General features: G+C 37.2%; 1 protein-coding gene across 1 annotated transcript; it reads right to left on the reverse strand.

Moving 5' to 3' along the window:
• Window positions 1–1,347: 1,347 nt before the first annotated feature.
• Window positions 1,348–14,253, reverse strand: ube2d2 (ubiquitin-conjugating enzyme E2D 2 (UBC4/5 homolog, yeast)). Its single transcript, XM_059345620.1, has 7 exons — window positions 13,988–14,253; window positions 11,062–11,125; window positions 6,934–6,965; window positions 6,547–6,624; window positions 6,266–6,371; window positions 5,763–5,856; window positions 1,348–2,653 (listed from the first exon to the last, which is right to left on the reverse strand). Exons 1-7 carry the CDS (start codon window positions 14,009–14,011, stop codon window positions 2,608–2,610), a joined length of 444 nt encoding a protein of 147 aa, XP_059201603.1. The 5' UTR covers window positions 14,012–14,253; the 3' UTR covers window positions 1,348–2,607.
• Window positions 14,254–18,373: the final 4,120 nt, after the last annotated feature.

Below are 18,373 nucleotides of genomic sequence, written 5' to 3' on the forward strand. Positions count from 1 at the left end.
AATGTATCCAAGTATATATATATTTTTTAAACTCCTTTTACCTTTTATTTTCTGTGTATCAGAGAATGTCTTGTGATTGTTCCTCCTCTGTCTCTTATTGTTTTTCTTTTAATTTAACAATAAAGCCTTATGGCATCATTCTCTTAGAGATTAACTGCTCTCTGTTGAAGCACTTTGTAAACTGCTGTTTTTAAAAAGGTGCTACATAAATAAAATTACATTTACTCAAGTACTGGACTTAAGTATAATTTTGAGGTAATTGTACTTTACTTAAGTACATGTTTGCACTGTTAGTTTTTTGTTAGTAATTTAGTTGTTAGTTTTTTAGTTTGGTCTTGTTTGTTTGGAATTTTATTTTACTTTTTTTTTTAACCTTTATTCTATTTCATTTATATTATTGTATTTTCACTCTGTACTTGCTGGAACACCTGAATTTCCCCCATGGGGATAAATAAAGGAATATCTTATCTTATATTTCATGTAACTTTATACTTCTGCTCTACATGTTGAGCCAAATATTATTTGTTTTTTAAATCCACTACATTTATCTGCCAGCTGTAGTTACTTTTCAGGTCAGATTTAACATGAAGAAAAAAAAAAAAAAAACTAATTCAAAGTGATCGGGCATTTAAAAAAAACCCCCAAAAAACATCATAACTGCAAATGAAGTAGTTAATGAGCCCTACCTTGAGAAAAGTAAACACTGCTTACATAAAAACATCAAAACTAATAATCCAATAATATATTTGGAATATATAAAACAATCTGGTGGGTCCAATTCTTCTTCCAAGTCTTCTCTGAATTAATTTCAAGAACCTCTTGAGAGAAAAGTCTATTTCCATCTTTAGCAATTTATTGATATATGAAAAGATCCGCCATATATTGAAATGTAAAGCTGCGCTCTTATTTCACCTGCATGAAAGAACCACCAGGGGGCACCAAAACGTCCTTTACCAATATTAGCATTTAAACCATTTTGAAAAAATGAAATGAATAAAATACTGTGATTTTGAGTGCAATGTATATAGGTACTGCATGTTATATATTTTATAGTTCTGTAAATCCATTCTTTTACCCATATATATTCATATATATTCAAATGTTAGCTTCACACTTAAGTGCGAGCACAAGCAGCAGACAAATTGTGGACATCTCTCACACACTTCTAATAATCAACAATTTAACAACTCTTTAGCTTTGAGGGGTTTTCTCCAACTTTTCAGAAGTGGAATTTAACCAACAGTGATAGCGTGTGATAAACTGGGTCATGTATAATGTGACCTGGCTTCACATGTGCCTTTCCTACCTGTGAATGTCCTTCAAAAGGGGCCTGAGAATGAGTCAACACAGGAATCATGGGTTTTTATTACACAGTTTAATCAACACACAAAGCTCAACGAGCCTCTCAGGTAATTCAATATACAGAGGTTTTGTGCAAGAAGAGTGGGTTCTCCTCGCACCCAGAGCCCAAGCCAGTCCCATAGCCATTTAAGATGTTAGCCTCTAATTTAACAATAGCAAAAAAAAAGAAAACAAAAAGAAAACAAAAAAGAAAAGGAAAGGGGGAAAAATGCAACCTAAAGAGTTATGGGGTGGGGTGGGGGTGGGGATAAAAAAAAAAAACACAGGTTAAACTAAGAAAAATAAATTGCTTAAATACCTGGTCCAGAACCTCCACTTTGTGAATAAAGAAAAGTTGGTGGTAGTGGTAGGGGTGACATGGGAGTTACATTTGTGCGTGCATGTGTGTCTATGTGTGTGTACAAAGGGGTCAACTTGGGTGGGAGGGGGGTTGGGGGGGTTCGGAGCAGGTGTGGGGATAAATTCAAGTCCTTTCATAGAATCCAACAGAAGACCAAAATAGGCCATGTGCATTTTTTTTTCCATTTTACATAGCCTGCGCTGATTTCTTTTAAGTATTCATTGTATAAAATACAGAGTGCCCTTCGACTCGCGTGCAAAAACAAACTGCTTTCTTGAATTGTCACCTCTACAGATGGAAATTATAAGGACAACAAAACAAGAAAGGGTGCAGAGTGTAAAAATCCCTCCATCTTATTGTCCCCCACTCCCCTAAAAAATAAGGGAAATAAAGAAAAAAAAAGGTCCCCTCAAAGTTTTACAGATGCTCAAAGGAATGCATTTAGTGATTAACATCTGGGGAAGGAGGGTGAGGATGCAGGTGTGTGTAGGAAAGAGGGGGGGGGCAGCCCAACCTGCATGGTGACAAAATGTAACGGAAGTCAGGAGATGGGGTCAGAGGTCACAAAGGAGGGAGGAGGTGAAAAAGGAGTAGGGAGAGATGGATGTTAACCATTGCAAGTTGACAATATGTACACTGGAGGGTGGGCAGGTGAGCTGAGAGGCAAGAGGGGAGGAGAGAGAGAAAGAGAAGGAGAGAGAGAGAGGAGGAGGGGCAGAGGGAGTTTTACAGGTACTCTGGTGAAGGGGAGGCGTGGCTCAAAGAAAGCACTCCAATGGAAACCAACAAGATCTTGTTTTAAACTTTTCATTTGTTTGAATGGTTTTTTGTTTGTTTTCTCTTTACGTCTGAAGCTCCCCTAACCTTATGTCGTAGAGGTGGTTGGCCATGATTCTATCCCAACACTACATTGCATACTTTTGTGTCCATTCCCGAGCTATTTTGTTGTACCTGTGAACAAGCAGAGAGAGAAAGACAAAAGGAAGCGGTTAGTTATTTGGCCTTATAAAGCCCGACATGTTGGGATTTTGTTACATCTTTTACAAAGAATCTGTAGCAAAGTTGTGACACTGTGACCTCCATTAATCCCCAGGTGTACATCATAAGTTTTGCTGCTATTCTTGCGGCAGCAGCATGGTGAGATGCCAGCTGGCTGGCATCTACAAGGGCACATACAGTTCTGCCATCTTGCACTGATTTCTTAAGCCAGTTTGTTTTTAATTTCCTCTTCTCACTGCCGCAAACTGCCAGCAGTCGATGCTGCCGGCCAATTAGTAACTGGAAGAACAGTTTAGGCCCAGATATGGCACAACCACTGGACTGATTATTAAGCTTGCTGGTGTGTTATACTTGGTACCAGGGGATACCACATTGGATAAAGAGGCAAAAGAGCTAATTGAGTTGGACCTTCTCTCATTGTTGTTTATCATGAGGCATACACATCCCACGGCAGAAAATCATACAGAAATATACTGATTGATAAACACTATTAGAATAAAGTGGAGGACACAAACCGAGTCATGGCCTAAAATTACCTAATTGTGCTGGAAACAGACCAGCACTACACCCAGGCTGTTAATTCGTTTTTTCCCCCTATAAAAATTAAAAAATTGATCTATAGAAAAATGCATCAATCACAGACGCCTAACAAATTAATGGACTTTTTAGAGGATTATTTTATCCATGCATCACATTTTTTTAAATTCCCATTTTAAGGAAACACATTAATCCCATTCTAAGCAGCCACATCTTGCTATAAAGTATTTCAGCTCCAAAAACAATAGACTAAATGCAAATCAAGCTGCGGCAACTGTGCAGTTGCATTACTGTCATGAAGCCAGATGGATTAATGGAGCCAAATGAAAGTGTAAATCTTGTGCCCTTTATGAATGGCCAGAACCTGTTTTATGCCCACATTGTACACACCAACTAACAGGCCTTGATGTGGGTGAACACAGAACTCCCAGTGGGTTTTGTCCACTGACATCTCCTATAATGTTTATTTGTACAAGACAGCCGCATCCTGAATCCTCAATAAGAGAAAAATGTTGACTACTCTGTGCAAAAAAAAGCAGAAAAATATGGAGCCACAGATGGGTGGGAGATGTGGACAATGTGATCAATCTGATCTGCAGGGAAGTTCAGCTTCATAGCATAACTAATCACTATAAACCATATCTGCATTTGATTTTAGTTGTATTGACCAATCATGTTGGCGCATGCTTTGGTTGCATGCAGGTAATCCGTCCACATATGGAGCAAAAGAGGCGAAACGTGTTGGCCGAAATGCAGTCTAGGATTCCAACAGCCACCATCTGATGACAATTAAGCTTTTAATTTATTATCCAGAAATAGTGGCAGTTGCCCCAAGATGCTAAAACTTTATCTGACTGCTCAGCATCTCAAAACACAGCAGCATATGTAAAATATTACTCCAGTAATATTAAAACAAGCTTAACATGGCTTATGACAGATCTTTTGACATTAGCCATGTGGGAAATTGGTCTGTGGTCCTGTTCAAACTGCAAGGCGGCTGACCCAAATTTCTGACTTGCCAGAAAATCCACCAGAGTGTCTGAGAGCCAGATCGTAGATAGATCATTCAGGCCATTAATCAGACACACTGCTTATTACTTTTGAACAATAAGCAGTCTCTATATTTTTTAAAGCCAGTTCTTATCATTTAATCTGTGATAACACATGCTTTAAAGCCGCTATCCTTGTTTATGTTGGCTTTAAAATAATGTAGACAACACAGAAATTGATGCAAATTTTCTGTGACTATTGCAATTAAAGTTGCACTTTTTCTTAAATCTGTTATTGCCAGTGTTGCACTGAACTGCAAAATATTGAGGTGTTTCTAATATAATAATAATTATAATAATGACAACAATTATTATTATCTGACCCCCCTCATGCATATAGGGAGGACAAAAAGAAGAGTAAATAAATGAGAAGAAATGAGAAATGAGAATGAAAACAAATAAATGAGAAGCTTTCACCTAAAAATGTTATAGATGTTGCCGCCTGTGATTTTTGCACAGATAAAGCCAATAGCCATACAGCCCATTAAGTGATTGACAGTCCATATCTAGAGTGAAATGATGGAATGGAGGGAGGTTTCCAAACTATCTATAAAGCGTAGCCACCTCAGTTAGCTGCTAGCTGCCTAGCTATCAATTAGCCTAATGTTTGCTGCTTTTTCACTTGAAGGAACCAAATGTTGCTGTTAACATTTTTAGCTATTTAATTTAAAGGTAATGTGATATGGTACACTGCATAAATAAACATGCTGTATTGACATGCAATAATAGGACTACCATATTGTTTCAACCTTGATCCCTGGAAAATCAACTAACCTTTATTAGCCTGCAAAATCACTAGCTAATGACACTTAGAGCAAACTTTACTTTAACATTAGCTACCCTCACTATCTCTCCATCGGTGAAAAGCTGCAAGTCCTTTTTTAGGACTTACAGAAGGATTTTGCTCAGGGATTTTGTCCTCATTTCAACCATTATTTGTCACATCAAAATAGGACTGACAGATCACACATTTACAGAGTGGCAAGAGAGGCTCAAGCGCCATCGTCATCATTTTGTGTGAAAGGAAAAAGACAAAAAATAAAAAGACAAAAATAAAAGACAGTCAGATAGCGACTTTGTTATTATTATGAAAGTAACGGCATATCAATTTCAAGCACCTAAATAAAAAAACAAATCAATTTTCAAACCTTTAATACAAGATTTCCTTCTACATTTCTTGCTTTGGAAAAATCAATAATCAGTAGCCAGAAGAAGCTCCTTCAGTAGCCAGTTTGTGATCCAGACTTTGATCACAACTGAAGTTTATTAGTTTGGGTTAGTTTAGATAGAACATACTTTATTGGCTACTTTTTTGCATGCAATAAGGCTGCAATTTGTCTTAGCATGTGAAAAATGTGCTTAATCACACCCATACAGAAGATATTTTGTCAGAGCACCGTGTTGACAGAAGGCATGTAACATGGAAACAAATCCAAATACCTCCAAATGCACAAATCGGTGTGAAGCTAACTTACTTTTCCCTGTCCGTCTTGTAGATGCGGGCGATCTCGGGTACTAATGGGTCATCCGGGTTTGGGTCACACAGCAGAGAGCAGATGGACAGGAGGACTGCAAAGGACCAGTTATGTACCAATCAGTATTCACACAAAGAAACAGCCATTTACCTTCAATTTACCCTTGGACACAAATAAGGTATTTGTTACGACTAGAAAACTGTTGAGAATACGTGTAATTGCAATTTAAAAAGAGAAATTGTTGTTGCATGAGAGACACCATTTAAAGCACGTCCGGTAATAAGCAATGAATGAAAAGGGCTGAAGCTGACATTTACAGAGACTACTCCAGTTTAATACAAAAACCTCTGCGTGACAATGGAGTGGGAAGCATTTTAATTTAAAAAGGACACCAACCCCTGTTCCTCCATTCTTAACATTCTGTTTATAAAAACAGAAGCATCTGCCATTTATCCGGAGCCATATGTGCAGTTTAATGTGTGAAGTCCGGTGAGGAAATGTACCTTTGGAGATGGTGAGAGCCGGAGACCACTGTGATCGCAGAATGTCAAGACAAATGCTGCCGTTGCTGTTGATATTTGGGTGGTAGATTCTTGTGGTAAATGCAACCTGAAAACAGACGGAGAGAAAAAAAAAATGTGAGGGGAGGGGTGAGAGAGAGGGGTAGGTGAACGGAACAACAGGAAACTGAATGATGTAAAGCTGTGGCATGTTTTAGCAGGCAAGAGGCACGCTGTTACTATCTTTATGTAAGCTGCTGCTGCTGCTGCTTGGTCCTGCTTACCTTTGGCGGTTTGAAGGGGTAGTCTGTGGGGAAGTGTATGGTCAAGAAGAAAACCCCGCTCTGGTAAGGACTGTCATTCTAATGCGGGGAGAGAGGAGCCCATTAATGTCATTAGTGAATGAAGAGTAACGATGACAAATGAAGGGAATAAAAGAAATTAAATACTCGCACTGCTGTCAACCAAGAAAACATTGTCTGGCTAAAAGTCGACCTTCTCTGACTAAATTCATTAAGTAAGCAGTAAATTCAGTTTACTCAGAGCCATCAGATGCTGTATTGGTCGAGGTTTTGAGAGCAATAAAAATGACAAGAACATTCCTGTTGTTCTGTTAATTCCCAGCTAGAATTAAACTAATAACAGTAATAAACAAGAAGTGGAATACTTACAGGTCCCATTATTGTGGCTTGCCAGTGAAACACTGCAACAAAAACAAGATAAAATGGTTATGAAACGCTAAGAACACAATGCATGGCTGAGAAGTGTTAGAATAAATAATGCCACATGAAGTGTGTGTGTTTATTTGTACAGTTGAGTAACAGGCTCTTACATAAAGTGCAACTCAGGACAGATATTCCTGGAGGGGTATTTTTAAAATTCTAAATAGTAAAAGGATCATATAATAACAGCAGAATCACATTTAAATTCAGAAAAGGCCCCTATATGAATTATAGTACAGCGAGTGCTAATTATAGGAGTAAACTGACATTCTGACATGAGGTACAATTTTTAAAAGCTTGGACAACAAAAAGCAGAGCATGAGAATCTGACAGTGTCTAAACCGGTCTCATTCAAACATCCTGTTGAGGTCTGAGGACAAATGTCAAACTGAAAGGAGAAAGTAAAAACCACTGAAATTAAGTTACGAGAAACACTTTCTGTCTTGTAGTTCATAGTTAAGTGGTTTCTTTGATGTTGGATGACAGGAAGCAAGTGACTGTTCTGTTCTGCTTTTTTAGCGTGAAATGTGCCACACACCTGCTAAAGATGGAAAATATGTTGAGTGTAACACCATTAAAACATCACACATAATTAGGAGTAAACATGACAACAAAGAAGTGATTTCTCTCTAATTCTTTTTCAGCTTTGACAGAATGATCCAACTCCCCTTATTAATGTCTGTATAGTGGAGTGATCTGATCCAAGGACACACTTCACCATGTTGATTGTTTTTATGGAGGAAATGTTAATAACACAAAGACAATGCTGTTTAAATACACATGCCCAATTTTATCTTAACTGATTGAAAGCAAGGATGCTGATAGTACTCATATGGTTGAACAATGAAGGGGGGTCTACGTTTTTGATTTATCAATAATGAATATCTGAACTGCTTTGAATAATTATTTTCCACAATATTGATACCAGCTTTGCTTTCTCTTGACTGACACACGCCGCCGCAGGCATTTTGCTGTTCTCTGCTACTAGCCAGGAAAGACAAGTTGTTGTCATGTAATATTTATCTTTTAATAAAAGTCTAAAATTTAAAGCCTTCAGAGTGGTGTCAGTTTCTCCCGGTTGTATCAAATGTTGCTAATTTTCAAGTTATTGCATTGAAGTAAGAAAGTCCAGTGTTGTGTAAACACATTTCCATATTACCAAATACAGACATTTTCTGTTATGATCTCTAATGATATGTGTACCTGCTGACAGATAGGCACAATATAATCACTAGTCCATAAAGGCATTCTCACTTTATTATTGACACAGCATAAAATGAACCCTTAAACGGGGTAAAATGGAGTTAATCACGAAAAATATGGCAATACGCCTTCAACTCGGCTGCCGCTTTAAAAAACGATGTATAATTTACATGTCTATTTCTGCATGTAGAAAACATACTTTTAAATTTTCAAAATGTCACTTCAAGCAGTGTCATCAAAGATAAAAGGATCACATTATAATCTACATCAGGGATGGGCAACTGGAGGCCCGGGGGCCGCATAAGGCCTACACCCTGACTTGAAGTGGCCCTCAGTACAACTACATGCATTTGAGCATGAAATCTTAAAAGTGCAGTGTAAAAATGCACAAAATTACTTCTTGCAATTAATGGTGGTCTGCTGTTCTTGCACTGAAAAAAAATAAGTTACTGCACTGTAAACATATTTAAAGTTGCGGTTTCATCATATCTGGTTAAGTGCATGGTCCTGTATGTGGCCCTGTGGTGGTATGTCCATGAAAAATTGTGGCCCCCTCCAGCATTTAAGTTGCCCATCCCTGATCTACATAATGCAAGACCTCGACGTCATCAAAATAAAAGTTGCATTCTATGATGATGATAAAAATGTACTCTTAAGTATCTAAAAATGAGATTGAGCCCATGTTAACCAGAATCAGACCGTGGTGATGAAGGCCATAGTTTTGATTCTGACAACATGTAATCATTGTGCCTACATTATGCGAGTGGTAACATATCAGTGTTACCTTTGCTGCTACTGTGTTAACAGCAGCAGTTGCGTTAGATGTGGATCTCTTTACTGACAGTGAATACAGTCAATACAAAGGTTGGTGTTTACGTTACGCTGAATGGTAAAAACACCAGAGGACAGTAATGCACGTGTCACTATAAACATTGATGGCTGTTTGTTGTGGATTACCAGGGCAGAACCACGGCCATAAAACCATCCACAAATATAAATTGAAAACTATCTACTTGAATAATAAAAATGTAAATTATATAAACGTGTAAGGTAGCTCTCTTTGTCTGTTCATTGCACCCTGTTAGTAAAATACTGGCCAGACTTAAAGCATTTTTATTATTTGGCCTAAAGCCTTCTCGAGTGCTGCTACAGATAATTGTGCTGGCATGTACAAGCAAGAGATTGACACTATACACATAACACTCATATTTTCTCTTCCCCATACACAGTAAATATACAATGGGTGGTATTAAAATATACATTCACTTCTCTGTGTAACACAGTTAACCACATAAAGAAATATTGGAACCAAGAGCCCTCTGACAGAGTCCCAACCAAACCAGATCATTCTCAAACATAGTAATTATCATGGGGCATCACACTTGCTTTAGATTCAATTATTCAATAAAGATGACATTTTTATATTAAATCATTTTGAAACAATTACACAGACAGCGTAACTGTCTATTATTGAAGGTCAAACTGTATTCTAAAAATCAGACTTGCAACAAAAATCAGAGTTTTGAGCATCTGAAATTACTGTCTGTCATGACACACTCCAAACTCAACATTGTAGAGATGGATACTGAGGTGTAAAAGCTACTGAGAGATGAATTAACAACAAGGCTGAGATACAGGTGGCTGGCATGTTAAAGGCTTGATGTTAGAGGTTTGAACTACTGGCAGAATGAGACAGACTACATACAACCAGCTGGTATTTATTTGTTCTGGATAAGACACAGTCAACTGTAAATCCATAACATCATAACCATTCTCATTCAGAATAAAGATATGCAGTAATGTTAATGTTTTTCTATATTTGAACATTCATGTTGTTTTTTTTTACTAATAAAACTTAAATATCTATCAAAATGAAGATGACAAATTTAAACGCTAACCTGTCATGTAAAAACTGTATGAAAAAGGTGTTAAGATGCAACACTTAATACTGATACTTAAAAATCTATTCCTGTATTTATTTATTTTTAAGTAAATTCATTTAAATATGAGTTATTGATACTGGCATTTGGCACAAGTCAGAGTTAAACTTGCTTTCTATCGTGTTTTTTTCTGAAAACAAAAAAAAAAGGTAATATATATCTGACCTAATATCTACAGTGTGTATAAAAATAATCTTACATAGTGAAATTTACAAAAAAAATGAATCTTTATGGGATGGAAATATATTGAGATGTGGATCATGAATGAACCACAGCGAAGAATGCTAGCCAGACGACATACTTGCCCTGAAAGCAAAAGTGAAACGGTAACCAAATGTAACAACAGAGGTGTGCTATTATAATGAACTAGTATCTATACAAGAGGCAGTCAGGTATTTCCTGGATCTGTTTGCTTAAAAAACAGAGGTACTTCCTTAATTTAGTTAAATGTACTGAAATCCACACATAAACAGTCAGCACCTCCACTGATGCGTGCATTTCCCTCTCCAAGTCACAAGACTAAACATGACATGAAAACATGTTATGTATTTGAGTCGCAGTCTGTGGTAATTGAAAAATTGTAGCCTTTTTTGTAAAAGATCCAAACTAAACATGTTAATCATAAATGTTAACCTGAGACAGCAGATGTGGAGACCAGTGACAGATTCATCTACATAGCCTGCATAGGTTGAATTACTCCACTGTGGGATTAATAAAGGATCAATCTAATCTAAATTAGAATATAAATTACTCCTTTTGGTGTCATTTGAGGGAATTCTGACCAATAAATATTTTTTTCTGTGGGATCAGTTGTTTATTAAGCAATCTGGACAAATTAAAGGGGCCAGTAAACCAGGAATTTGTTGAGTACTGCTCAATTTTGAGCCCCAGTCACCAACAGCTGCCAGGACAATGTTGGTGTTGATGAACTTACTGTCATCTCCTACTGGTCCTGCAGAACACTGGGCTGGGGGGTCCCGTGCCAAGTCATTCAACTCCTAAGAATAACAAATGAAAAGTCAGTTAATCAGGTCCTACATGGTGCAGTGTTTCAGACCTCCACAAACAATAATCCACACATCAGAACTGGGAATGGCAACACAAAAACAAAATTCCTGGAAAAACATCTTTAACAATCTGATGTTTTTTAACATGATCTAACAAGCCTAGTATAAGCTCTCTGTATGGTTGACTCATTAACTGTTTGTAAACAGGCTGGTGCCACTGCAATTGCTACAAAGTGTCACTGCAACACTCCAAAAGCAATAACTACTGACACAACAACCAAGACTTTTTTACTAGTCTTACCCAGAGGGGCATAACATAAATTACCATGAACAAGTTTTTCTTAATTCGTGTTTGCTTTAACATGGAAAAGCATTGGTAAACCAAGCATATCACAGTGGTTTTGGGAAAAGGGAAGAAAGAAGATTTATCTTTACGTTTGCCCTTGGAAAGAATTACATACACGCTTAAGAATAAACAAGAGGTGTTTCAAAGAGTATGGGGACGTTTTATACATTATATTAAGAACAATAATCTAGCTCATTTAACAAACGAACGTGGAGCAGAATAATTTTACCCTCTGCATATTTATACTTATGTTCATTTGCTCTATACCAGGGATGGGCAACTGGAGACCCGGGGGCCGCATACGGCCCGCACCCTCACTTGAAGTGGCCTTCAGTACAACTACATGCATTTGAGCATGTAAAATGCACAAAATTACTTCTTGCAATTAATGCTGGTCTGCTGTTCTTGCATTGATAAAAAAAACAAATCACAGTAAGTGGTTATTTTTTTATTTGCTTCAAACCTTTTGTATTCCTATTTATACTGTTCTACATGCATTTGAACATGAAATATGTTAAGTTACTGCCCTGTTAAAAAAATTTAAATTGCAGTTTCATCATATCTGGTTAAGTGTACGGTCCTATATGTGGCCCTGTGGTAGTGTCCATGAAAAATAGTGGTCCCCCTCATGCATTTAAGTTGCCCATCCCTGATATATACTCATGTACTCTTTTTTGAACGGATCCTCAAGGACTCTTGTTCATAAACTATACTACCTTTGGCAGCCATGTTCTTATATGTTTGCTTGTTTTATATTTATCTTGTGACATATGTATCAATTTTGTAAAACAAAACTCAATAAATATATTGTTGGAAAAAAAATACTGACACAACAACAATATAGTAGCACTGTGAGCTTTGATTATAGAGTGACCGCTATTACATAATGGCATTTCTCCAGGTAGAGCAGATAGTACATGTGACAGCCAAAGTGAGGTCACGACAACAGAGGTTTTACTACGACCAAGACACTCTGGTAAACCGAGCTGGATGCGTGTAGCCCAGTCAGTGTAACCTTATGGTGCAAACAGTACAGCATGTCAAGGGAGAGAAACATTATGCCGGCAGGTCAGCCACATGATGACACGGGCTAACGTTAGTGGAGGAAATGACAAGACAAAACACAACATTCATCCAACTCAATCAAACAAACGCTATAATAAGGACCTGCTGTCAGCAACATGGCATCAGAGGCGAACAACGCGTGGGGCCTGTTTCACCACAGCTAACCTTATCATAGCGTCCCCTATAGCATGTTAGTGTGTCGAGTAGAAGCCATCACAACCTCAAATACAAGCAATAGCACAGTTATTTGTGCATGGCTATGTAAAATACCTACAGGTTGTGCATTGCGGAGACAATATAAGGTAAATGAAAAAACAGGGATTAGATGCATGATATCTTAACGATAGGTTGCATCCATCTGTATGACACTGCCTCCTAAAACTGGATTATATCGATGAATATAACCAAAGAATTGGAATAAAATGCGCCACCATATCCTTGTTACTGTCCCTACATATGTAATGGTATTATTGTAACTGTAGTGGTACACCGTTGTCTCTGGGCTGTTGCAATTCTACTCATATCCAGATATAAAATCATCGAAAATAGCTAAAGTTAACTCCAAATAAGAGAGAGAAATGATATACGTGTTTATGAAATGAGCGCGGAGTCGTCTTTAAATTAAGATAGCGTTAGCGTTAGCCGGGATAACTTATCTGTCAAATCAAGGAGCGAGTTAAGCAGGTAACCAATAATGTTAGCTACCTTCACTAAGGTAGAAGGGAATGACCAGGTAGATATGTGATGCCTTAAAACACTGAGGACAGAAACCTGCCGCTGGTTTAGTGTTAGGATGTAGCGGTGCTGTAGTGAGCTAGCTGGGACAGAAGAAGCCCTTAGCTCAGGGTGTCACACTGATCCAGAAAGGGCCAAGTGGCTGTAGGTTTTTGTTCCAACCTAGCAAGATCACACCTGATAAGACTAATGAACCGAGTGAAGACAGCCCAGGTGATGAGAGGAGTGGAGTCAGGTGTGTGTGCTCCTGCTTGTTGGGATGAAAGCCTGCAGCCTCTTGGCCCTTTCTGGATCAGTTCGACACCCTGCCTTAGCTTATCCAGCTAGCTCACCACCGGGGCACTAATGTAGCCACAAATAGCTAACACATCGTTGATATCATAGTAACCGGCACAGCTAGCTGGACCATCCCGCTACAGACAGCATTAAACATGGATGGTGCCCATCAGAGGCTCATAACGGTCTCTAGTAGCGGTATAACGGTCCGGTTGGCCCGCTGGTAGCAGACAGGCGGCGCGTTGCTGCTCTCCTGTCGTCACTCTATTCACAGACCGTTAGCTGGCAGTTCAAACCCAGCCCGACTTATTTGGTCAGTATTTTATATTATTCTCAGTTTATTAAACCCTACAAACGAGCATCAGACGGACAACCTTGGTATTAAACCCCTAGTGAAGCTGCGGACCGGGCCTCGCCGTCCACTTCCTTACCTTGTGAATTCTCTTCAGAGCCATTGTTGTGCTAGCGCTTCTGTCAGGGGAAACGTGCGATTAAAATGGCGATTGGTATCACTGTCCGTTGGTAATACTACGACTCGGTTATCATAGAACACCGTTACTGTACACTCAGTTCACTGATCGTTAGCAAAGGGAACCACCGATGAAATTTCGAGGCGAAACGTAAAGATAGAAGGGTAGAACCGCGGTCCTTCCTCCTACTGCAGCGGCTACCAAATCACTGCGGCCTGGGCTCTGCCACCAGCAACAACCACTACACTTCCGACACACCTCTTCACAATAAAAGCCCCGTCCACATTCACCCAAACCGACTAAAGCATCAAGTTTACACAAAACTTCACAGATTATAGTTCAAATTGAAATAATACTATTGGCTGTACTTTGTTCTCATACTACTAATTAAACTGAAACCTTCAAAAAATATCGATGCACTTAAAATTACTGTAAATATATGTATATATATATATATATATATATATATATGTATTATTGTTCTTAATATATGTATAAAACGTCCCCATACTCTTTGAAACACCTCTTGTTTATTCTTAAGCGTGTATGTAATTCTTTCCAAGGGCAAACGTAAAGATAAATCCTCTTTCTTCCCTTTTCCCAAAACCACTGTGATATGGTTGGTTTACCAATGCTTTTCCATGTTAAAGCAAACACGAATTAAGAAAAACTTGTTCATGGTAATTTATGTTATGCCCCTCTGGGTAAGACTAGTAAAAAAGTCTTGGTTGTTGTGTCAGTAGTTATTGCTTTTGGAGTGTTGCAGTGACACTTTGTAGCAATTGCAGTGGCACCGGCCTGTTTACAAACAGTTAATGAGTCAACCATACAGAGAGCTTATACTAGGCTTGTTAGATCATGTTAAAAAACATCAGATTGTTAAAGATGTTTTTCCAGGAATTTTGTAAGCCTCAGACTCAAAAACTGAATCAAGGAAGGTCAATACAACAAATAAATAAAATAAGCATTGAATGAAAGACATAATTTGTTAACAAATAAAAAGGTTAAGAATCATAATAGCAAACAAATACATACATGAAAAGAAGCACTGGTACATAATTATCCACAATTAACTAAATAGTAAAATTCCTTTTTTTGAATGAATGTGTGAGTGAACCTAATGAAGAATGTATAGTCTCTATATTTATATGTACAGTCATGTAAAAAAAATATTAGACCATTGTTGTCTTCAAATACTAATGCCTGGTATAAATAATAAAGTAATTTTGATTTGATTTGATTGATTTGGCACAACTAAAGGTACATTTGTTTGGACAAATATAATGATAACAACAAAAATAGCTAAGTTTAATTTTAGAGCTGATATCTAGACATTTTCCATGGTTTTCTTGATAATAACCAAAATCATTATCAGGAAAACAAACAAACACAAAAATATATACTAATAATAAATGTCAAATAGCAGAAATGTATGTATAGAATGTGTATAGAATGTATGTCTAATTTTTATATTCTTTATTCTGTCTTCTATATCGATGTGTCTGTACCTTAAGCTGCTGTGATGACTAAATTTCCCCACTGCAGGATAAATAATGTCATATCTTATCCTATTTAACATGCTAAAATATATTTTCCCCAATGTGCAATATCTGTAAAATGCAAAGTAATTTAAGGAAAACAAACAAACAAAAAAATATTAATAATAAATGCCAAAAATAGAATGTATGTACATCAATTAATCGAAGAAAACAAGGGTGGTCTAATATTTTTTCCCATGACTGCATATCAAATTTTTAAAAATGATTTTACTGCACTTGAAAATTAAACACCACCCTTTTATTCTGAAGGCCAGCGGCCCAAGCCGGAAGTCTTGTTGCCGGAACGCATCTCTCACTGCGCTGCAGCTCGAAAGCCTTCCGCCGACATGAGCACGTAAAGGGCTCACAGCGGCAGTGCACGCCGGAGACGTCCTCCTGCAACTGGCATCATTGTGGCTCCGGGCATGCGGCGCTTGGGCTGTGTTCACATGGTCGGGCCGGAGCCAAAATGTCTACCCAGCACGTATTTTGCATAAGGTAAACTCAGGGAACCTGCGCTAAGACGGTGTACCACCACAGTTACAATAACACCATTACATATACGGACAGTAACAAGGACATGGTGGTGCATTTTATTCCAATTAGTTGGTTATATTCATCGATATAATCTAGTTTTGGGAGGCAGTGTCATACAGATGAACTGCACTCGGGGTTTGCTCAGCGCGGAGTGATACGATTACAAAGAGTTGTGGTCGTGGGCACATTTACAGGCTGTTTTGAGGAAGTATAGTTATATTTATTCTGTGTAAGCTGGACCTACAGCTACTACGCACTGTACGTATGATTTAGGTTTTGAGTACACTTAACTGTATTTTTTAATAGAGTGTGTGACACTGAGTGTTGTGTTCGTGTATCATAAAATGCTCTGTTTTATTCATTTGCATTCGTCGAGCTGAAAGAATGGTCTGCAAGGTAAAGGTGTATGTTAACCCATAAGAACCCAGACCTATTTATCCTTGAAAGAAAATGATGGGGGATATACCACAGACCAAGTTGACCATATAGAGCACATTTGTGATGTTTTTTTTTTTTTTAATTCTACCCCTAAGTGTCAAAGATCTGTGATGTGACATATACGTTACATTGGACCTTTATGGAATTTATGATTATGATATTTCTTCTTTTAAAATAAATAAACTAGACACCTTTTCTGCTTACAGAAACACAAATTTGCCTTTTTCTTTGCATCTCCACAACATTTATCAAAATTGAGACAGGATAGAATTATTTTTTGTTTATATTTGGTCAAATGTACTTTAAATTGAACAGCAGAGCATATATTAATTTAAAAATAATTTAAACAGTAAAAATAATTGAGTGGCCTATTACCATTTTGTTATTGTGACAAATACGGCACATCATTTTAGGTTAAAAGCCTGATGTGTGGTATACGTCACAGCGATATTTTTGTTACTTGTTTTATATTAATTTGTTCAGGAAATATGGTCAACACATGTTAAATGCAATACAGGACATTAACTGATTAGAATAGTTAAATGGGTTTACATTTAGCATTGTAACAAAAAATAAGCTTTTTGAAATGATCTACTTTTTCACATTTCTGTTTCCAGTCACAGTCACATTTTGGAGAAGTCACTTCTTATCACAGTCAAACAGTCTTGCTAAGGGACTTAATGAGTTAAGGTGAAGCATAAAGCTGAATATGGGAGATTATAGAACATTTAAAGTGTTTGTTACATGCGTGTCACCATGGGTTCTTATGGGTTAAAAAGGTGGGCGGGTTAGTAAGTTACGGGTACGGGTTACGGGTAGTAAGTGAAAACGGACCTGTCCAACGTTCAACCTCTGGTGATTGAGAGTGAAACCACAGTTTGAAGCCACGAGGTGTATTATCGCAATGGAAAGGCGAACAAGTGCAAACAGCCCATGTGCTCACCTTCAGTCCTCTCACGTGCTTCTATCATTTCTTCTGCCCAAACTCATTAACTTAACACATTTCCCATATTGGAATACATAGAAACAGATTACACCTATGTAAGATACACATTTAAATGTTAATTCAGTCATTTGTACACCCAGATCTTTATTAACAGAGAGAGAAATACAGGCATTCAGGATATAAACAAAGACATATAAAGAAAAATGTCAGTTACAGTATCTGCAGAATACATATATATATATATATATATATATATATATATATATATATATTAGGGTTGTCACGATACTAAAATTTTCAACTCGATACCGATACTCAGGAAAATAGTCAATACTCGATACCATTTTTGATACCACAAGGATAAAAACAAAGACCCCAAAATTTAACAGAAATATTTTTATTAACAAGAAAGATGCAACATTAACAGAACCACTGGTTAAATATTTATAATAAAAAACATTTGTGCAAAAAGAAACTGCAACTATGATAACAAGCTTCAGATACTCGATACTTTTGAAAATGAGTATTGTATCCGGATATAACGTTTCAGTATCAATACTTTTTTGAGTATCTTATATATATATATATATATATATATATATATATATATATACATATATATATAAAGGCACTTAGGGTATAAGGTGCTAAGTTTTATACTAGTCTGGGGTTTCTGAAAATAAGCTTTTAAAGTGTAGCAGAGTGCGTTCACGTTTCTTATTCTTATTAGTTCCAAAGTCTCGATATAAAATTTCAATTCTATTGTAAAAACACTAAAGTTAGGGAGGGATCTGGAAAATTGAATCTTGTGGATGTGAAACTTACCCCTCAGAACCTTAAGATTTGTTATAAAGCGTACTGTTTTGTTATTAGATTCAAATTTTGAGA

Source organism: Centropristis striata, chromosome 12, assembly GCF_030273125.1.
Source record: "Centropristis striata isolate RG_2023a ecotype Rhode Island chromosome 12, C.striata_1.0, whole genome shotgun sequence".
NCBI classification, from domain to species: domain Eukaryota; kingdom Metazoa; phylum Chordata; class Actinopteri; order Perciformes; family Serranidae; genus Centropristis; species Centropristis striata.